The sequence below is a fragment of the Nilaparvata lugens genome, chromosome 9 (genome assembly GCF_014356525.2).
Source record: "Nilaparvata lugens isolate BPH chromosome 9, ASM1435652v1, whole genome shotgun sequence".
Lineage (NCBI taxonomy): Eukaryota > Metazoa > Arthropoda > Insecta > Hemiptera > Delphacidae > Nilaparvata > Nilaparvata lugens.
The window spans coordinates 3,049,382-3,073,607 of NC_052512.1; the positions used below are offsets into that span (position 1 = coordinate 3,049,382).

General features: G+C 35.1%; 1 protein-coding gene across 1 annotated transcript in view; it reads right to left on the minus strand.

Annotated features, from left to right (window-relative positions):
- Positions 1-24,226, minus strand: part of LOC111050532 — an 86,039-nt gene that overhangs the window by 6,881 nt on the left and 54,932 nt on the right. The window contains exons 5-7 of the mRNA XM_039435405.1: positions 23,589-23,659; positions 20,440-20,628; positions 19,764-19,901 (exon numbers count right to left, since the gene is read on the minus strand). Coding sequence (XP_039291339.1) covers positions 19,764-19,901; positions 20,440-20,628; positions 23,589-23,659 — 398 coding nt within the window. The remainder of the gene's footprint in view (positions 1-19,763; positions 19,902-20,439; positions 20,629-23,588; positions 23,660-24,226) is intronic.

A 24,226-nucleotide genomic window follows, 5' to 3' on the forward strand; every position in this document is an offset into this window, starting at 1 on the left:
CCTTCGAACACCCATATTACTGTAAAAATCAGACTATAGAATTATTCATCATACTATTAATTGAATGCAAGTAATATCTCAATGTAACTTATTAAAAAAAAAAACGGTTTTTTATGGTCAACAGCCGTTGACCATAGATTTTACTAAACATTTCTGACAAAAAATGTTTAGTAAACTTTTCTCCTATCGACCTTAGTTTTCGAGATTTATCGATTTTTCGATATTTTCAGAATATGCCAACTTCCAGTCATTAAATACTCAATAACTCAAAAACTACTGGTCGAATTTGAATTTCAAGGGTATTGTTGGAGAGAGAAAACAAATTCAAACAAGATTAGTGTAATTTTATTTGCGGTTAGACATTTTGGATATTTTGTAGTTTTTTATTAGGGCTTAAACTTGAAAAATTGCTATTCTTCAAATTCAAAGTCAAATTTCAAACCGTTTTTATCGATTTCTCTCCGGATAATTATAGTGGTTTCAATATTTTAAAAGCTTCTCCATTTCATAAGCTTTCGAATGAGTAGACTATAAATTCGAAAAGGTGAGTTCCATGATAAAGTGTTCAAAACTGCTAATATCTGGAATGAACACCTTCAAAATGAGGAAATTCACAAACAGCATGCATCAAGTGATGATCCTAAGGGTGAAATCACCTGATTATTACTTTATTTTCTGTAGCATATAGCCTAAATCCTATATAAAATATTTCTCATACACGAGATCCAACAAAATTTTATCATAGAATAATAATTCAAAGTAGATGAATGACAGAATTTAAAAAACTGTTGGCAATAATTCAGATGGCAATCAAGTTACGGTACATATCATGCTCACTGCCTACAGGAATTCAAAATAGCCTTCATTTCTGTTTATGCAACTTCTGCTTGCATCCATCAAGCTTCGAGTTGCCTGTCTCACTTCGTCGGGCCGTGTCTTCATTACTTTAAACATCAATCGAATTCTAAGAATCAGTTCCTCCCTGGTCTCTACAGGTTCTCTGTAAACTTTAGTTTTCACAACCCCCCTAAAAGTAAAAGTCTTTTGGAGTAAGATCAGGTGAGCGTGGTGGCCAACTTACGGGTCCACCTCGGCCAATCCACCGCCCAGCATAATTGTTATGAAGGACCACGGACGTTTCTAGCATAATGAGGGAGGCAGCCATCCAACTGGAGCCACAAATTCTACCTCAAATTGAAAGGCACGTCTTCCATCAATTCGTGAAGCTCATTGACCAGAAAGTAAATAAAAACTACACCATTTATTCTTGCAGGGAAAATGAAAGGTCCATGTATGTCTATTGTGGAAATTTACAGCACCAGTTCTTGTGAACGTACTTTTATCTGTGATCTGTCCATAAAATGTTTCAAACACAATCTTGTGCTAAGATCCAACGACAAAACTGCATCCTTGAAACAGTAACAGGTCATTCAACTCTTGAACTGGGGTATCATGAAATGGTCGAAAGTTATTCTTCTTCAATATTCTTTGAACCATCATTCTTGAAACATCCAACATCCCAGTTGCCCGCCGGATGCTGTAATGAGGATTCTGCTCGAAATACTTTAGAATAAGATTCTCAAAAGCTTCAGAGATTGAGACGGGCCTCTCGTACCTTGAAACTGATCCTAGACCCTTACCATCTTGCCATCTGTCAATCTTAAAAACTTGTTATGAGATGAGTGTTTTCGGTTAGGAAAACGTCTCCTGTATATTCTGTCTGCCGCTCTTGAATTGCATCCACACTCTTCATTCACCAATAACATGTTCAAGTACTCAATCAAGGTAAATTTTCTGTTAATAAACGCGAACACTTCTCTCCACTAGCCAAATTTGATACTATCATGCCAATTGACTGGAAAGCACACTGAAAATAGGCTGAAACATACACTTCTTGTTATTTTGTTCAGAATTTATGGTACAGGAAATAATGTAAGTTATTGAAGTAGTCATATCATTGTAGAATGTTAAAATGTTGATTAAAACTTGTGAATATTGTCAGAGAGAAATCAAGTGATTTCACCCTTGAGATCACCACTTGATGCATACTGTTTGTGAATTTCCTCATTTTGAAGGTGTTCATTCCAGATATTAGCAGTTTTGAACACTTTATCATGGAACTTACCTTTTCGAATTTATACTCATTCGAAAGCTTATGAAATGGAGAAGCTTTTAAAATATTGAAACCACTATAGTATCCAGAGAAAAATCGATAAAAAACGGTTTAAAATTTGACTTTGAATTTGAATAATAGCATTTTTCCAATTTTAATAGCAAATAAAATTACACTAATACCCTTGAAATTTAAATTCGACCAGTAGTTTTCGAGTTATTGAGTATTCAATGACCGGAAGTAGGCATATACTGAAAATATCGAAAAAATTATAAATATCGAAAACTAAGGTCGATAGGAGAAAAGTTTACGAAACATTTTTTGTCAGAAATGTTTAGTAAAATCAATGGTCAACGACTGTTACAACCTTGGTGGGACAACCTGTATATACTGGGTGCGGCAGGAAGGGTGGATGTTTTTAGAACAGATAGTATTCTGATTTGGGTAGTCGGATTGGGCCAGCTGAAGTGAACATGTGTTCGGTAGATTATACCATTTTTTCTAGTCATTGTTTAATCGGCATCATGGACTCGTGGAATGTGCAACATCGTGTGTTTACTTACGACAGTTTTGTGCGTAATAATGAGAGTATCATTACAGTTCAGCGCGAGTTTTGTCGTCATTTCAATCTTGCGAGAAATGAAAATGTACCCACTCGTAACACCATTTTACGTTGGGTAAAATCATCTCGTTCAGTAGGAAGAGTAATGAATAAACGACCACCAGGGGCTCATCGCACTGTACGCACTCCACAAAATGTGGAAAAACTTCAGCAAGTCATACTCCGTAGTCCTAATCGATCTGCTAGGAGACATTCTTCTGAACTGAACATCAGTGATCAGTCAGTAAGGCGTATTTTGCATAAAGATCTAGGATTTTATCCCTACAAAATGGCCATGGTTCGACAATTGAATCCTGGCGATTATGTAAAGCGGCTGAATTTTGCTCGAGAAATGGAGGCCATATTTGACCAAAATGAAAACATCATTTTGTTTACGACAGATGAAGCACATTTTCATTTAAATGTAAACGGAAGTGGGTTGTTTCTTCTCTTGTATAATATTTACCAAAATTATGCTATCAAATCTCTAGTTGAATCCTTGATTGGTTGGGAGCTTTTAGATGGATTCGTTCATTCAAATGCACAGATTATCATCATTAACTAATTAACTAATACGAATTTCACTCGGCAATATTCCCAAGCTCAACAACGGATAACTGATTTTCATCTTCATAATATGTTCAACTACAAAATAATTTTTAATTCAAATTTCCAGATTTCAAAACTCCTTTCATAACAGAAACTAACACTTTCATCTCAAAATATTTCACGTATCACACTTACATAGTTATGTTATCACAATAAAATGTTATGTTCCTGCTCGTGTTACTAAGAAATTATTAATTTTGAAACAGGCTGTTTTCTCAATACTTCTTATTAATCCACAAAACTATTGATTAATCTGGCATTTGAATGTTTGTCATTTTTGCAGACAAACCCCACACATATGACACCATTTTGTAACCGGTGGTGGTATTTTTAACCCTACACCACACCAGACATCATTTCTGTAACCGGTGACATATTTGTCTCTATTTAGATTAGTCTTCAAAAATATGAAATATATAAGAATACATGTGGTTCGATAGTCATTCTTGCAGACTATACCACCGCTGGCCACCAATGTAAACGGAGGTGGGTTGTTTCTTCTCTTGTATAATATTTACCAAAATTATGCTATCAAATCTCTAGTTGAATCCTTGATTGGTTGGGCGCTTTTAGATGGATTCGTTCATTCAAATGCACAGATTATCATCATTAACCAATTGTCACCTATTCTAGCAGATAGCAACTACGAGTCAGGAACTTCAATGAAAAATACTAATAAAATTTAACTTCAGGTTTATTGAACTCTAAGTAAATAGAACGAATTAATAAGAGTCAGGTAACATGTCAAATTTTCAAACAGAACAAAGTGATTCAGCAATTGATTCACAAAAAATATATTAAATTCAATACCAATGTACACGTTTTGGGAACCTGCTAACATGCTGCATTTAAATTTGGGCCTCGGTCTTTCTATGAAATTAAATTTTGAGCTTAATAAGAAAAACAACAAAAGTTTGGCACTCACCATTTTAACAATATTCAAACTTGGACTCTTCAGAAACACTCACATACGCTTTAATAAAACTCACTATACTTGAACTCACACACACAAATAATTTCCTGATTCTACTCCTATGAACTCTATAAAATTTGGTTTCCTATTCAACTAGATAAAAATTACTGATAACTGGAAACATAACAATTTGTCCCTCTGAATGGGAAATGGGCCCATTCAGAGGACCGAGGCTCGCAAACCGTTACATGTTTTCCCAGTTACGTCTCAATTCCAACTGTGGCCTTTTCACTGAAAATTATTCCCCCTCCATGAGCGTTGAGCATAACTTCCAGTGGAAAAGCCAAAGCTGCAAAAAGGTCAATGCTCGTACAATTTTCAAATACAGTGGCTTTTTCGACATGAAATTGAAACTGCACTTGGAAAATGCACGAAAATTGCTTTAATTTCGATAACTAAGCAACAAGTTAGCAAATTCAAACAAGACAGAGTCAATTCTCACACTAAAAACGCAGGGTTCAACATACAGTAAAAATCAAAGTTCATTATAGTTCAAAAACCTGAAAAATAATATAAGATACACAAAAACAACTACAATACTACCCTCTCAATATCACACTTTTACAGTACCGTTAATCAGCAGAGCTATCGTTATTGGTCAGATGAAAATCCAAAATCTAATGCATGAGAGACCATTACACAGTCCCAAGGTGACAGTTTGGTGTGCTGTGAGCAGTATATTTGTTATTGGTCCATACTTTTTCGAAGATGACAACGGGACCACTGTAACTGTAACCTCAGAACGTTATAGACAGATGTTCACTGAATTCTTCCTTCCTGAATTAAGAAGGAAACGTATTCCTATCCGGCAAGTATGGTTTCAGCAGGACAGGGCGACAGCTCACACAGCAAGAAATTCAATGGAAGCAATTCGGGCTGTTTTTCGTGGTCGCATCATTTCTCGGTTTGGTGACATTGATTGGCCTCCTCGTTCTCCAGAACTGTCCATGTGCGACTACTTCTTGTGGGTTTCCTGAAGTCACGTGTTTACCAGCATAAACCACGTACACTTCAAGAACTAAAGGGAGCAATTCGTGAGGAAGTCGAACAAATTGGCAGGGCAATGTTAGAAAGAGTACAATCCAACTTCCGATAGCGGCTTGGAAAGTGCATTGTAAAGTTTGGTGACATTGATTGGCCTCCTCGTTCTCCAGACCTGTCCATGTGCGACTACTTCTTGTGGGGTTTCCTGAAGTCACGTGTTCACCAGCATAAACAACGTACACTTCAAGAACTAAAGTGATTTTTAAATTTTAAAGTGATTTAATAAGTAGCAGGTTCCAGACTATCAGGTTCTATTTATTTATCTAAAGTAGGAAAAATTTTAGTGATATTGAATTATCAAGCTTTTTAATTGTGTAGAAGTAATAAGTATTAATGAGATTTGATTATAATAGGATAACATGGTGGTTACACTGGAGATAGTGAAAACGGCATTTACAAGTAACCGTGTAATTAATTCATTTTTGTCTCATAAAATTAACCCAGATGTATTAGTAAAAGATGAACTTCTGTTTTAATTGGAAATCCTAGGTTTAGATAGATCGGAAATGCAAAGTCAGACAGTTGTCTGTCTGAGAACTTTGTTTAGACAAAAGATCGCTGACCTCACTGAACGTAGACAAGTGTCCTATGAAACGTTAAGATCTCATAGCACAATAAAAGAAATTAGCTCTCGAATTCTATATTTATTGGAAGTACTTGAATCAATGTCGGAACTGACTAGGAAAGAAATTGTGAAATTAGAATCGAAGACTCTTCATTTCATTTCAGTGATTGAACAATCTTTGAAAGCCTTTACAACAATAACACCAGATAAACAAGAAAAATCAATGACCTTGTTGTATGAAATGATAAATATGTTGCCTTCTATCATTGCTCGTACTGTAGATTTGCAAAGTAAACAAGTTAAGAGTAGACCTCCTTCTCCAGCTAATATGAAATCGCCTAGTGCATTCACGTTTCCAAATACATCAAATATTGTAGTTTCAAATCAACCAGGTACAAGTAAACTATTGAATATATCTTCTGTGAACATAATAAATTCACCAACTGGAGAGGTGAATGCAGCTGCAGGCCCTGACAATAATATAATTTTGAGTCAAAATCAATAACAGGTACAACATTCAATGTATTCAAAAATACATAACCCCATTGAATCTTTGATTAAAAACTTGAAACCTGATGGTCTGAACATTCATGATTTGTTATCATTTCTAACAATTGCACTGAAAATTCAGTCATTTTCTCAAATAGATGACGGCCAGATGCTAAAACTATTAGTGTCATTCACAATTGGGCCTCTATGCGATAAAATCACTATGGCGATCAATTCAAGTCACTCTTTTGATAAATTCCACCAGGAGATTCTGAACTATTTTGTACAACAGAGACTTATGTCAACAATAGTCAAAGATCGATTTTATCGACTGCAAGCGCCGGTTGAGCCTATATCAGCTTACGTGGTGTCGATAAAAGAGAGTGCTTTGCTATTGAGATTGGAAAAATCAGAAGCTGAAGTCGTATCTACAATATTAAGTGGTCTGAGTCCTCACGAAAGGTCAAGGTTAATTTTCATGAACAAACCTACAACTCTAGCCCAATTAGATGAAATCTGTATCGGGTTTATACGTACACTCCAAGAACTAAAGGGAGCAATTCGTGAGGAAGTCGAACAAATTGGCAGGGCAATGTTAGAAAGAGTACAATCCAACTTCCGAGAGCGGCTTGTAAAGTGCATTGTAAAGTTTGGTGACATTGATTGGCCTCCTCGTTCTCCAGACCTGTCCATGTGCGACTACTTCTTGTGGGGTTTCCTGAAATCACGTGTTCACCAGCATAAACCACGTACACTTCAAGAACTAAAGGGAGCAATTCGTGAGGAAGTCGAACAAATTGGCAGGGCAATGTTAGAAAGAGTACAATCCAACTTCCGAGAGCGGCTTGTAAAGTGCATTGCTGAAAACGGCCGTCACCTGTCAGATATTGTTTTCAAACATTTATTTTCCAAAATTGTAAAATAATGTAAATAAATGTTTTCTTTATGCATAGGTAACGACATATTACTTTTTTGAAAACCGTTCATCCTTTCTGCTGCACCTTGTATAAATGAATATCAGCTGTATGTGTGTTTGTTTGTTCCCTATAGACTTGAAAACTACTCGACAGATAGAACATCATGAAACTTTGGGAATATGTTGTGTTAATATTGGGGATGGTTTCTGACCAGAAATTATTCAATAAGTTAAAGTTCAAGTAAAGTTTAAAAATTATTTTTCCTACAGATACCTTGAAAAGTGAGCATTTGTGCACAGATTGCAGGCCGCAAAGAATCACTTTTCCGCACTAGTGCGCAAAGTGAGCACTTTGCGTACTCCAGATTTGCAGCATGACAACACAAAATAGTTAGTAGGTTTATGGATCACCAGTGCAGCAAAATCAAAATTAAGTTGGTAACTGAGACTCATAGTGACTCATAGTAGACTCATAGTGAGGCCCACGTTATAATGGCAGTGGAGAACAGTGTTGCCTTGCCATTATGAGCCTTGATTATAGTCATTTCAATGCTTACATAACATAAACCCCCTTCAAGCAGTCACATAAATTTCCAATTGAATTACTAATCATTATAATTCAATTTAAAATAAATTAAGGTTTTTATTAATAATAAAATTACACAGAAAAACATTTGATGGATTTCAGGGAATTTTAGCCATAATTACCCACTTTTCATATTCAATGGTAAATGTAGGAAAAATTTAATGTGAAATACGTGCGCAAAGTTTGTTTGCTGCACTCAAGAAACCATTCCGCCCTCGCCTACTGCTCGGGCATAAACATTTCTTTCGGTGCAGCAAACTGTCACTTCGCATACTAGTTGCACAAATAACTATTCCGCCCCACTTGGATGTAATGAGCTGGTTTCCGTGAGTCATATGGAGGCCAAAAATAGTTGTTTTCTGTCCAGGCCTGTAAAATGTTTACGGCCCTAGGGCTGTAAAATAACCTTGAAGTCAGCTGATTCTGATTTGATGTGACCATGTTTACAAAATATTTTATGAAATGGAATCAGTTTATGCTTCTATGAAAAAGTACTATAATTTTATTTGGTTGAATGGAATATAAATAAGATACTATAAACTATTAAAATTCAATTTTCAGAGTATATTAGATTCCAACCTCTAACCTCATAATACTGCATTTGCCACGAAACCTGGTGGATAAGTTTGGAACTACTCGAAACTACTATAAACAACCTATTTTTTGGACATGTTATTTATTATCAAAATTTGGGTACAGAATAGTTTTGGGCCATGCCTGTTGTTCTTTCCCGATCATATTTATAATATGAGTTGTAATTGTATCCACTGAAAATGGACAAAAAAAAAAAAAAAAAAAAAAAATACTTGGACAATTTCCTGATATTTAGATTACCTCAGATTTACTAGAGCTCTGACTTTTCAGTTTTGCTTATATATATCAGTTTAGATCAGTATAGTTGCTTATATATCAGTTTTGCCTATATATATATATATATATATATATAATATATATATATATATATATATATATATATATATAGGCAATTGTTTTTTTTGTGTGGCCGAAAATAGTATTAGCACTGTACCAAAATTTTGAGTTATTGAATGGAATTTATTATACCTTAAGTAAGTAGTTTTCAGTTACCATAAAGATAGTAAATTCATTCTTGTTCATTGGCAACTCAGCCAGCATTTCTAAAATCGTTATAATTATGATCAGCATATTATTAAAGTCCTTGATTCCCACGATCCCACTTGGAATTATCTATTCTCATGACAGATTTAGACGCCAGAAGTATGCTGAGTCAATCCCATAATTCTAAACTTGCAAAAGGGAAATAACTTTTCTCTCCTAGTTTCCTTCTTGCTCGAACGTATCACCTTCCTTATTTACTGAGGAGAAAGAGAGTGGGCGAAGAGAAATTCACCGGCGACCGGGTAAATATTTTGAGTCATGATGGTGAAACTGATCAGTCTGGACGCCTCTAAAAACTAGGAGAGCGATCATTCTAATCCCAGCTGTCATTGTGTTAACTGTTTTTTGAGATTTTCTTTCATTTTCCAGTAATGTTTTCGTTTGGGGGTACATTCTCATTCTCTCCAGGAGAATTTAATTGATTGTCCAAGTAAATCGGTTCGATTTATGTATGTTAATAATATTATTTCCTCATAGGAAACGGTGAATTGTATTTATTTGATGATCTACCTAGATCATCAATTCAATACAATCCTATTAGATATTGGTAATTATTATGTTTCTAATTCTGTTGTAAATTTGTCATCAGGTTTCTGTATCGGGCCGATAATTTCCATTATAAAAGGGCCGGCGACTTCTTCCAACCATGGATGAAATCGTACGTCATTGAACGCTGATGAGGAGAGAACAAGATTAAACTCCCTTTTGGATCTGTCGCCGCGACGCCTGAACATTCCTGGAGGACGACCAATCATCTTCACCCTTCATCCATCTCCACCAGGGACTCCAGACATCGCGACAACAACTACAAAATGAGTACTTGATCTTTCCCCATCGGAATTCAATGTGTCCCTTGAATTTTTGTGTCTTATGATGTAAATGTAGTTGAATTTGGTCTCTTAAAGACGTAAATGTAGTTAAATTTGGTCTCTTAAAGACGTAAATGTAGTTCGTGAATGTGTTCGAACTAAAATGGTTTGAGTCATATGTTGTTGGCAGGAGTCAATGTGTAGAGCTTACCACAGTAAAGGGCAACAACATTGTAAAGATTAAGTCCGACAGAGTGCAGGTACAGGCTGGAGTGCCCCAGGGCTCGGTGTTGGGACCATTGATTTTTCTGCTTTAAGTTGACCAGCTACCCAAAGAACTGATAAATGGTAGAGCTCTCTTATTTGCAGACGATACGTCACTTTTTTCTAGCAGTTCTGTGTTGGATAATCTCGAAACAAATGCCCACCTAGGGGTGCAGTCCATTGTACAGTTTTTGAATCTACTGAAGCTGACAATAAATAGCAAGAAATGTCAATACCTCTAATTCAAAAACAAACTTAATATAATAGAAGATAGGAAGATAAACATTTTTGTAAATGATTGTCAACTGAAGATGAAGATCAGGTTCAATTTTTGGGTATTTTATTAGATAGGCGACTGACTTGGACTCCTTATATTGAAAAATTGTGTGCCAAAATAGCATCTGGAGTATTTGTCATGAGACAGCTTGCAAAGCTCAAAGATAAAAAGCTTCTAATAACAGCCTACCATGGTCTCGTATTGTCACATATAAGGTATGCTATCATAGTGTGGGGTAACTCATCAAAGCAAAATATGGATAGAGTATTTAAGATGCAAAAGAGAGCGGTTGGGTGTATAGGAGAAGTGAATAGGCTAGATTCTTGCAGGCCACTGTTCAGGTCACTGGGTCTACTAACAGTGCCTAGCTTGTTCATCTATGAGGTTATTTTATTCGTAAGAGCAAGTGATTTGAGCCAAAATCTTGACGTTCATGACTACAACACGCGAAACCGATCTGACTATCACTTGGTGAGGCATAATAGTAGACTATTCGAGAAAAAACCAAGCTATACTGGTAGATTATCTATAACAAGCTACCGCTCATGCTGAAGAATTGAAAATACCCAGACATTTAAAAAACAATTGAAAAAGTATTCGATTGATGCAGCTTTTTATAGCTTACAAGAGTTCCTTTCAGATTGAACTAGCTTCAAAGAATTAAAGTATGACGAGTAACTAGAGTAGGGCTGTATTATCGACTTATATGTTCACTTGACTATTCCGTATGCATTGGTGATTTATACATTTTGACTGTTCTGTACTGTATGGAATTGAGTATTCATAAGAATGACTTGTCTTATACTCCCTCCTGGAGTCTCCAAGACGAAATCTTAAAAAAAAGTTAAATGTGGTCTCTTAAGACAAAGATAATCTTTAATTGAAGAAAGTATTCATTGTAAAGTGTTGTTTGAATTTAAATATTTAATATAGAGGCAATCAATCGTCAAATGATTTTTATTTCGGATTCCTCACCACTGGAATACCACTAGAAATTCCACTAACCCCTCCACCATCGGGGTCTCACACGATTTCCAAACTGAATTATAGTTGACTGACAATTTAGGTTCTCAAAAGACACTATAAAATTGGTAGCAAAACGTACGGTTCATTAGTGAATTTTCTGGTCCTGTTTTTGTGTTGGAATTGGAAATTTAAATTTGAAATGGGAAAATTGAATTCTGATGGAATATTATTAAATTAATGAAATTTTAAAGTGATTTAATAAGTAGCAGGTTCCAGACTATCAGGTTCTATTAATTTATCTAAAGTAGGAAAAATTTTAGTGATATTGAATTATCAAGCTTTTCAATTGTGTAGAAGTAATAAGTATTAATGAGATTTGATTATAATAGGATAACATGGTGGTTACACTGGAGATAGTGGAAACGGCATTTACAAGTAACCGTGTAATTAATTCATTTTTGTCTCATAAAATTAACCCAGATGTATTAGTAAAAGATGAACTTCTGTTTTAATTGGAAATCCTAGGTTTAGATAGATCGGAAATGCAAAGTCAGACAGTTGTTTGTCTGAGAACTTTGTTTAGACAAAAGATCGCTGACCTCACTGAACGTAGACAAGTGTCCTATGAAACGTTAAGATCTCATAGCACAATAAAATATATTAGCTCTCGAATTCTATATTTATTGGAAGTACTTGAATCAATGTCGGAACTGACTAGAAAAGAAATTGTGAAATTAGAATCGAAGACTCTTCATTTCATTTCAGTGATTGAACAATCTTTGAAAGCCTTTCCAACAATAACAACAGATAAACAAGAAAAATCAATGACCTTGTTGTATGAAATGATAAATATGTTGCCTTCTATCATTGCTCGTACTGTAGATTTGCAAAGTAAACAAGTTAAGAGTAGGCCTCCTTCTCCAGCTAATATGAAATCGCCTAGTGCATTCTCGTTTCCAAATACATCAAATCAACCAGGTACAAGTAAACTATTGAATATACCTTCTGTGAACATAATAAATTCGCCAACTGGAGAGGTGAATGCAGCTGCAGGCCCTGACAATAATATAATTTTGAGTCAAAATCAATAACAGGTGCAACATTCAATGTATTGAAAAATACATAACCCCATTGAATCTTTGTTTAAAAACTTGAAACCTGATGGTCTGAACATTCATGATTTGTTATCATTTCTAACAATTGCACTGAAAATTCAGTCATTTTCTCAAATAGATGACGGCCAGATGCTAAAACTATTAGTGTCATTCACAATTGGGCCTCTATGCGATAAAATCACTATGGCGATCAATTCAAGTCACTCTTTTGATAAATTCCACCAGGAGATTCTGAACTATTTTGAACCACAGAGACTTATGTCAACAATAGTCAAAGATCGATTTTATCGACTGCAAGCGCCGGTTGAGCCTATATCAGCTTACGTGGTGTCGATAAAAGAGAGTGCTTTGCTATTGAGATTGGAAAAATCAGAAGCTGAAGTCGTATCTACAATATTAAGTGGTCTGAGTCCTCACGAAAGGTCAAGGTTAATTTTCATGAACAAGCCTACAACTCTAGCCCAATTAGATTAAATCTGTATCCAGGCTCAAAATTTACATTATGCAGACATCGAGAGAGATGCTTTCTATAGGACTAATAGGGATAATAACAATACACCTCAATTTGAAAAGAGACCCATAAATAACTATACCAACAGAGGATACAGGCAGGGATTTGTATGCTATAAATGCAATGGACCCAATCACATTGCAAGAAATTGCACTAAGAATTTAAACTCCAACCTAGCCTCATCAACAAAAAAAAACTTAGTGTCAAAAGTAAATAAAGTAGAAAAACAATCAAAATTGAAATCATTGAAAAATGAAATTTCTAATTCTAAGAAACGTTTCATTCAAAATTTGCAAAGAAAATCTGAAAATAAAGTGTGTGGGATGATTTATTCTAACAAAGCTCTTCCCTTTGTACCAGCGAATTTCAATAATGGTGAAACTACATACCAATGTCTAGTTGACTCTGGTTCAGCGTTTTCAATAATAAAAGCCTCCACACTTCAGGAAATAATTAGCAGTTGAAAACTTAAAGTAATTGAGATCATTGAAGATCAAGTTATTTGTTCGACTGCAAACTCTTCTAAATTAGTTATGAATACGTCGTGCATTTTGAAAATTAAAATAGAAATATTCTCATGGAAATTCCGATTTTTAATTGCTGATAACTTGCCAGTTGAAATAATTTTGGTATGTGACTTCATAGAGCACTCTCAAATCCTTGTGAATTTAATAAGAAGAGACTTTTTCTTTGACTTCAGTCCTCACTTAAAATTTCCTTTAATTAATAAAGATTTTTCTAACAATTCCGAAATTCAAGTTCATAATATCATGGAGAGACTGGCTCCAATGGACTTATCGCATTTGAGTTATTTTGATAGGAGTAGTCTAGAGAAATTGATCAGTAAACACGCAGATTTTCTGACTGAGAATATTGAATCAATCGATCTAATAAAATATGATATTAAATTAACATCCAACAAGGTTATCAGATCTCAACCGTATTCTATGAATCCAATCAAGTTAGAATATCTAAGAAAAAAGATTCAACAGCTACTAGATGAAGATATAATTGAACCCTTAACATCGCAGTACTCGTCACCTTGTTTATTGGTGCCCAAACCAATTCCAAATTCTTATCGTTTGTGCATTGATTATCGTCGCCTAAATAAGGTAATAGAGTTACAGTCAGCTCCATTAGGAAATCTTCACGAATGTTTTCATTATTTTTCGAATGCTAAGTGGTTTTCGTGCATTGATTTGACTAGCGCTTATAACCAAATCCATTTGACTGAAAATTCGAAGCATCTAAGAGCGTTCATAACACCATTTGACTTGTATCTATTCAAGCGTTTGCCATATGGAATTAGTTGTGGATCAGCTGTTTTGACCAACTTAATGCAGAAATTGTTTGGTGACTTGCGTTTCAAGGGATTATTTTTTTATTTGGATGATTTGATTATATATACTGACACTCTCGAAAATCATTGGAAATAATTATTAGATGAAGTTTTCTGTAGATTAAAACGATCAAACCTGACAGTGAACCCTCAGAAATGTAACTTTGCTGCTAACAAAATCAATTTCTTAGGTCATTTGGTTTCTCATAATAGTATGTATTTCGATCGACCCAGGAAGAACAAAACCAATTGTTAATTTTCCTATTCCAACTAAAGTAAAAGGGATTGAACGATTCTTGGGAATGGTGGAGTTTTTCTCTAAGTTTATCCCCAACTTAGCACAGATTTTAGCCCCATTGAATGCCTTGAGGAAGAAAAATGCGAAATTCATATGGAATGATGAATGTCAAAAATCGTTTGATAAACTAAAACAGATTCTGTCACAGCCTCCGCTTCTAAAAATGGCTGATTTCAATGAGACGTTTATTTTGAGCACAGATGCTTCTTCAATTGCAATAGGATGTGTGTTGGGTCAGATGCAAGATGGAACTTTTGCCCCAATCGCTTATGCATCACGCACCCTATCACCATTAGAACGAAAATATTCCACCTATGAAAAGGAAACTATAGCTGCACTTTATGGAGTTGAGAAATTCAAATATTTCCTTGAACATACAAAATTCATTCTGAGAACTGATTGTAATGCACTGCAATTTGTCTTGAACCACCCAAAGCAACTTGGTAGGATAGAGAGATGGGTTCTAAGGTTATCTGCCTTCCAGTTTACTACAGAGCATGTGAAAGGCGTTGACAATAAGGTCGCCGATTGCTTTTAAGCCGTATGTTTGAAGACTCTCCTCCCGAAGTAATAGAACAGAATTTATGTAGTATAAATTTAGTAGATTTCCCACTCAGTTTCACTGATATTTCAACCTATCAGAAGGAGGACGAATTTGTGAAGGAGATAATGCAATCAGCGAGTGCTGGTAATAATATTTTTCCGTATCAAATAAAAAAGGGAATTCTAGTATGCAATGTTCGAAATTTAACTGAACCAAAAATAGTACTTCCCCAAGTTCTAAAACCTATGGTTTGCAAGTATTACCACGAATCTTTGTTTGGCGCTCATCTAGGATATACAAAAACTTTGAATAAAATTAAACAGGTTTTCACTTGGAAATGAATATCTAAAGATGTAGGAGTATTTATTAAGAACTGTAAAATATGTGCGTTATCTAAACCAGCACAAAAGGCTAATTATGGCTATATGGCTTCCAGTGTTGCTTCTTACCCCATGGAGAAATTATTTATAGATTTTGTAAGAAAACTCCCAAGATCTTCTAAAGGTAATTGCATGATTTTTAGCTGTCACGACGCTTTTAGTAAGTATTGCTGGCTGATTGCAGTCAGAGAAGCCAATGCTAATACCGTTTGCAATGAACTTCAAAGGATTTTCACTAATTTCGGTGTACCTAAAATAATAGTGTCAGACAATGGACCACAATTCAAATCTAATATATTCAATAAGTTCTGTTTTCAAAGAGGCATTTTACATGTCACGTGTACTCCATACCACCCTCAATCCAACGCTGTTAAAAGAGTACATAGGAATTTGAAATCTGCACTTATTGCATTCTCTTCTCATGACCACACAAAATGGGATGCACCACTCAGTTGGTTACCTCTAGCATTTAATTGTAGCTTCCATGAAAGTAGTAAGTATACTCCTTATGAGTTGATATTCAGGCATAAACCAACTCACCCACTCACGAATATATGGGTAATAGATGAAATACTGCCCCAGAAATTCAGTGAAAATATGAGAAAATTGTGGAAACAAGCTCATGAAAACCTCTTAAAATCGCAGAGTAAAGCGAAGGAAAGATTTGACTTACAAAGAAGAAGAACCCCTTTCAAAACTAATGATAGAGTTTTCCCGAAAGCTAATCCAATTAGTAGAGCTGCTAATAAAATTTCGGCAAAGTTAGCACAAAATGGTCTGGCCCATTCATAATAAGAAAATGGACTTCACCTGTATCTGTAAAGTTATTTTCCATGGATGGGAATACATTCATACGACGTGCACATGTATCACAATTGAAATTATATAAGAGCATTAATACAGGAGACACATAAGAAATCAGGTGGATGCATCTGAATTTCGTGACTGTTGTATCATGTCTTTGAAGTTGTAATAATTGAAAGTCGACTATAAACAAGAGAGAAATTTCCTAGGTAGTAATATAAGTTCATGGTCATGATTATAGTGATAAGAATATTAGGAAGATAAGGGTAAAATAGGATAAATAAGTAGAATTATTATAATAATCGTAATTGGAGTATAATCTTATATAATATCAAGTTTTTATATATAATAGATTTAAACTATATCGTTGTGGATAAGGTATAATCAGTTTATTATTGTGTACTCAAGTAGGATTATTCAGTTAGGTTGCAGTATTTTATTCACGTACTATAGTATTCATTGGCAATATAGAAATGGGTTAGTAGTGTTAATGTGTAACTAGATTAAGTATTGAATGAAAAGCTTGATATATCGATAATTCTCAGAGTAGTTCATTGTTCTAGTAAGGTTTCATGATAATTTTGTTGATATTATGATAGATGAGTTAGATGAGTAATCTGTGTAATGTTGACATCGAACGGCTAGCCCCGTTCAGAGAGAATAGGATCCAGACAGAGTCAATCCTATTTTCTCTGACTGCATTCGACGTAAGTTACTCTCGCACACTCTCTCTCACAACCTTCATGACTACTTGTAGTAGTAGCACAGAGAAGGGATCTCTTCTCTGTGGTAGTAGTAAGAGTTTGCTCGGAAAACCAGTCAACGACGCTGAATCGCGCTGGGCCCGCGCTGTTCTTCGTTTCGACTGACTCCGAACGCTGTGGATTCTCCACACACCTTTTCAATTGGCGCGCTCACCTATTCAAAATTTTGGTAGGTTTTTTCATTGGCGTCCAACTTTCCTTTAACGGGGGGAGAATCTGTACCAAAATGTTGAGTTATTAAATGGAATTTATTATATCCATTATAATTAATTATATCTTATTTATAAGTAAGTAGTTTTCAGTTCCCATAAAGATAGTAAATTTATTCTTGTTCATTGGCAACTTAGCCAGCATTTCTAAAATCGTTATAATTATGATTAGCATCTTATTAAAGTCCTTGATTCCCACGATCCCACTTGGAATTATCTATTCTCACGACAGATTTAGACGCCAGAAGTATGCTGAGTCAATCCCATAATTCTAAACTTGCAAAAGGGAAATAACTTTTCTCTCCTAGTTTCCTTCTTGCTTGAACGTATCACCTTCCTTATTTACTGAGGAGAAAGAGAGTGGGCGAAGAGAAATTCACCGGCGACCGGGTAAATATTTTGAGTCATGATGGTGAAACTGATCAGTCTGGACGCCTCTAAAAACTAGGAGAGCGATCATTCTAATCCCAGCTGTCATTGTGTTAACTGTTTTTTGAGATTTTCTTTCATTTTCCAGTAATGTTTTCGTTTGGGGGTACATTCTCATTCTCTCCAGGAGAATTTAATTGATTGTCCAAGTAAATCGGTTCGATTTATGTATGTTAATAATATTATTTCCTCATAGGAATCGGTGAATTGTATTTATTTGATGATCTACCTAGATCATCAATTCAATACAATCCTATTAGATATTGGTAATTATTATGTTTCTAATTCTGTTGTAAATTTGTCATCAGGTTTCTGTATCGGGCCGAGAATTTCCATTGTAAAAGGGCCGGCGACTTCTTCCAACCATGGATGGAATCGTACGTCATTGAACGCTGATGAGGAGAGAACAAGACTAAACTCCCTTTTGGATCTGTCGCCGCGACGCCTGAACATTCCTGGAGGACGACCAATCATCTTCACCCTTCATCCATCTCCGCCAGGGACTCCGGACATCGCGACAACAACTACAAGATGATCTTTCCCCATCGGAATTCAATGTGTCCCTTGAATTTTGGTCTCTTAAAGACGTAAATGTAGTTAAATTTGGTCTCTTAAAGACGTAAATGTAGTTAAATTTGGTCTCTTAAGACAAAGATAATCTTCAATTGAAGAAATTATTTATTTTAAAGTGTTGTTTGAATTTAAATATTTAATATAGAGACAATCAATTGTCAAACGATTTTTATTTCGGATTCCTCACCGCTGGAATAGCACTAGAAATTTCACTAACCCCTCCACCATCGGGGTCTCGCACGATTTCCAAACTTAATTATAGTTGTCTGAGAGTTTAGGTTCTCAAAAGACACTATAGCACCATGTGCAAAAATGTGTTTCCGGCTCTCAATCTTTTCTAGTCCTGGGCCTTCGGCCTTGGACTTGAAAACCGATTTCGAGCCGGAAAAGTCTCATTTTCGGCCCTAGGTGCGAAATATACTATAATAATCCATTTTACAGACCTATGTTTTCGAAATTATCGGCCGAGCGGCTCTCGGAGAACGGAAAGATGATCATGATTCAAGATCATGTTCTGATAATATGATTCAGCATATAAAGTTACCAGCTGTGATAAAATTAGTTTACTAGTATTAATACGGTAGTTTGGAGTTAAAGTTTAGTTGATTGGTACCAGCTGCTGTAGATAATGGTTCCTTAGAAGACCTATAAAAATAATATTATCACCCCCCTATCATTGAGAAACTGGAAAATGTTGGGAGAAAATGATTCACCTCATGAAAGAGAGTTGTTCATATCGCATTCATTAATTATCACTGAACAATGACAGAAAAAATTACATTTTTTCAAACTTAGCTTAGCTTATACTCATCCTAAAATCGAAGTTGGAAAGAATATGGAATTCTGTGTGATTCATCGTATATCGCATATTTCCTGGACCATCTATTGACAATCAATATCTATTAACGCATTAAATTCATTTTTGAAACATTGATTTTCTATCTATTTTGTTTTCAATTCAACACTTTACTGTTAGATATTACTACCAATTGATTGAGAAGAATATTTGTTTAATAATAAATACTGCATGACCAAGCACATAGGAAGTCCGTATTGAGATGTAAATGAAAATATTGATTGTTAGTTAAATTTCATGATTCACCAAAGTCAAGTGTGACATGAAATACATTGACGTTTTGGCGGGCCAGCTAGTTGATAACTGGAAGTAACATGGTATTTTTTCTTGTCCTTTCTCTGCTTTCAACTTGTGCAAACCTGTTGCCAGTATGTCTTGAAGGAGATTAGATGCTAGCATTTTTGATTCACCAACCCCAACAGCCATTGGTCGATTTCATTGATATCACGCTGATACGACAGAACAGGACAGAATCTACTCTGATGGACAGTATGGACAGAGGAGGCTGTGGTTTATCACTGCGCGAGGTCTACTATGTTCACAGAACGACTAGTATAATATATAGATAGATAATAGATTATAATAGACAGACCTCGGAAGCTGGCTTCGTGGGATTTTCTTTGTTTATGGCCTTGATTCTCAGCTCGTCTGTGTGTTGCAACCGACTGGTGTCCATGTTGACTCTGCGCTCAGCATGTGTGTCGACGTTCGTGCCGTCCTTCTTCTTTGTCTGCACAAAACAATAACACATTGAAAAGCTAAAACACATTGTGACTTTCAAATGAATAAACGATTAAAAGTCACAATAATAATAATATAGAAAAGCTACACTATCAATCAATCTCTTCATTCAAGATATACAATATGACGCATGCAATTAATATCTCAATGTAACTTAGTGAAAAATCAGCAGTTGTGGTCGTCTAAGCCTTTCTAATCTGTCCAGCCTGTACCTATTTGATATAGTTTGTTTTATTCTTATTTGTAGTTTCATATTGTGAAATGCACCGATTAAAACAATTAAATCAATTACCTTAATTTTTGTTTGGTTCGATGTATTATTTGATTGGGCTATTGATGATTGAAAACATGATATGAAAACAGTCAGACGACTAACTCTAATCGACAAAATGGCAACTGCACTTCTTCCTATGACTCTATTAATCACTGTAATTGGCTGATCTCCCTCCATTTCTCTGCGCCGCATATTCCTCCAAGACAGAAGTGATTTTGTATAGACTATAGTTTGAGGTGGATTCCGAACTGACCTGTGTGTCATAGTGGGTATTGAGTGAGAGCTGGCGGTAGCGATCTTCTCTGACTTGCTTGTTGTTCATGATGAACTTGTGCATTGGCGTTTCATGGTAGGCGTTCATGAGATGTTGATGGACATCCGCAGCCTCCACGTTCTCCCTATAGATGTTGCTCTTACTCTTCACTTTGCCAACTGATGTAACCTATTACCAACAAAAAAATAACTATTTATTCATAAAATAACACCATAGTACCCTTTTTGAGACGTTTTTGTAAAATAACAAATTAGAAACACAAATCGAAAACCACTTTTTTAAACTTGAAAATGATGTGAACATTGAAACTATTTGTTTTCAATTTGTTATCTTATATTAAAAACTTCCCAAGAAGAAAAATATGGTGTTATTTTACAAATAATGAATTAAGTGGCCCCTAGCCCATTCAGGCTGGTTTCCGAGCTCGGGATTTAGCTAAGTTCTAGACTTTAGACATCTGGAGTTGGAAAATTTACTTTTCCTACAGCTACCTTGAAAAGTGACCATTTCTGCACTGATTGCAGGCCGCAAAGAATCGCTTTCCCGCACTAGCGCGCAAAATAAGTACTCTTTGCGTACTCCAGATTTGCAGCATGACAACTCAAAATAGTTGGTAGGTTATATAGAGGACCAGTGCAGGAAAATCGAAATTGAGTTGGTAACACTGACTGTGATAGTTTTTTCAATCCTTACATGAGATAAACCCCCTTCAAGCATTCAATCATCTGAGAGTGGCTCACTAACTCAGTTGAGAGCTCCTTTTGATTCTTTTTTTTGGTTGAGAATTTTCAACAAATGAAAACTATTTATGTTATCCTGACAAAATAAATATAAAAAACTAATATTATTGAAATTGAAAATTGAAAATAAAAAAATTTCTCAATTTAAAAATCAAACTTTAAAAATTAAAAAAATTGAAACTAGAATTTTCAAAGTTTAAAAATAAAAGAATTCTAAAATTTTAAAATTAAAAAAATTGGAAATGAAAATTGGATTTGAACATTTCAAAATTTTTTATTGGACTATCAATTTTAAAATTTATTTAATTTGTTATTAATTACAAAATCATACAGACAAACATTTGATGGATTTCAGGACATTCTACCCATAATTTATTGCTCACTTTTCATATTCAATGGTAGCTGTAGAAAAAATCTGGTGTGATACACTCACACAACTTTCCTTGCTCATTGAACTAAAAGCCTCATTATCAAACCAGAATAATTTAGGGGATTAACATAATGACAATTGACGGCAACATATTTGCAACTACGATCAGACTACTGTATATGTGTATAATACAATATTGTTTTCAGAGTACTTTTTCCTTTATGTAAATTGTGGAATTCGATGATTTTCTTTGAAATTCGTCAAAACAGCTGTTCTACAGATGAAATATCTCGACTATGACTGCGTTCTTTTTATAAACTGCTCTACCTACCTACCTCATGCACGAGAAGAAGGCTACAAAGTCCATTTCTCAAGGATTGGGTGGACCCCCCATTAGTACCCCAGGTCAGTTGATAGAGCTAATAAATAACTATACAGGGCATGGATTTGAAAAGAATCGTTAGAGCCGTTTTTGAGAAAATCGTGAAATACATGGTTTTTTAGTAACTGTAATTTTCCTCAAGAATATTACGGACCTCCTGCAATTTTCTCAGAAATGGGACTCATGTCAGTTGATAGGGCTAATAAATAGCTATCCATGGTATAAATTTGAAGAAAATCATTAGAGCCGTTTTTGAGAAAACTGTGAAAAACATGGTTTTCTAGTCATTATCCGCCATTTTTCTGAAGAATATTACGGAGCTCCTGAAATTTTCCCAGAAATGAGACTAATGCCAGTTGATAGGGCTTATAAATAGCTATCCATGGTATAAATTTGAAGAAAATCGTTAGAGCCATTTTCGAGAAAAACATGGTTTTTTAGTATCCATCATTTTTTCCGCCATCTTGAATTCAATTTTAATGAATTTCTTACTGTCGGGTCCTCATGGTATAATGACCTTAAGTTTAGAATTTCAAGTCAATCGGTTAATTAGGAATGGAGTTATCGTGTTCACAGACATACACACATACACACACACACACATACACACACACAGACCAATACCCAAAAATCATGTTCTTGGACTCAGGGGACCTTGAAACGTATAGAAAACTTGAAATTGGGGTTCCTTAATTTTTTTTTGGAAAGCAATACTTTCCTTACCTATGGTAGTAGGACAAGGAAAGTAAATATTTAATGTGAAATACATGCGCAATGTTCCTTTGCTGCACTCAAGAAACTATTCTGCACTCGCCTATTGCTCATGCGTAAACGTTTCTTTTGGTGCTCAAATAACTATTCCAAAACGGGGCGTAGTCGTAGTCCATGTTTAAATTGAATTTCATAAAACTAGAAATTGAGCACAAAATAAAATAAAGAGAAACTAGTGTAAAGTTTCAGTTATTTTGAATTATTAAGGCATGTCTAATTTCGTCAAGGAAAACGTTTCCAATTTTAGAAATAGGAAAATAAGTATTATCATAAAAACTACGACTACGTAGTTTTGGAAAGCCAATTTTCTGACTCCAGCTGTTTAAAGTCTAGAACTCAGCAGAATCCCGAGCTCGAGAACCGGCCCTTGAAGAGAATAATTATTTGTTATTCCAGGGTGGAAAGTGCAACTTTTTCTCCCTCAGTTTCCCCGTTTCCCCGAGAGAGAAAAGCTCTTATCATCTTTGATGTACACAACATTTTTCCCACGTCAGGTATAGCAACTGTGAATCAGTGTTGATCCCAGATCAGACTCTATGTCCCGGTTGCACAAAAGCCATTTAAATTTTAACTGTGATTAATTTTACAAGAAAAAATCAGAGAAGGCTTTTTTGGAAAGACGGATCTCTGATTGGTTCTCGTAGAATTTATCAACATTAGGGTGAGGGTGTATCCTCAAAATTTCATGATTTTTTCTATTACCAATAAATTTGAAATGATAAATGCTACAATATTACTACAGTCATTAATAGGTAATATATAATATATTTTCGATATTCGAGTTACGAAGCCATTTCAAAGAATGACTTCAGTATTAGTATTGAATTTTATATTTAATATTTGGTATTTATAGTATAATATTTACTTCTTCGTTGGTTGCTGATTGGCTGTCATGATTACCCGTCACAGTCTCCGTATGTACGTCGTGCATGGCTCCTAGAAATCAATAAACAATTTATTAATATATACTAAGTGACCCCCTGGGTTGGATCTTTGAAACCTGCAGCTTTTAATATTATTCAGAGTTGATAAAATTATGAAAACAGCTGAATATTTCTCTTACAATAATAATTTGACTGTAGGTTTCATTGAAGATCCTATTTTGAATGCTAAATTACTACTCTTCAAATATTACTCCGTCGCTTCAACATTTTCGACCCTCATGAATCCGAATTCATTATTACTTTCCTTGCCCTATTTCCATAGTTAAAGAAAGTACCTATTGCTTTCCAAAAAAATTTAAGGTAACCTAATTCCTTGTTTTCTATACGTTTCAAGGTCCCCTGAGTCCAAAAACATGATTTTTGTGTGTGTGTGTGTGTGTGTGTGTGTGTGTGTGTGTGTGTGTGTGTGTGTGTGTGTGTGTGTCCAACGATTTTCTTCAAATTTATACCATGGATAGCTATTCATAAGCCCTATAACCTGACATGAGTCTCATTTCTGGGAAAATTGTAGGAGCTCCGTAATATTCTTGAGAAAAATGGCGGATAGTTACTAAAAAAC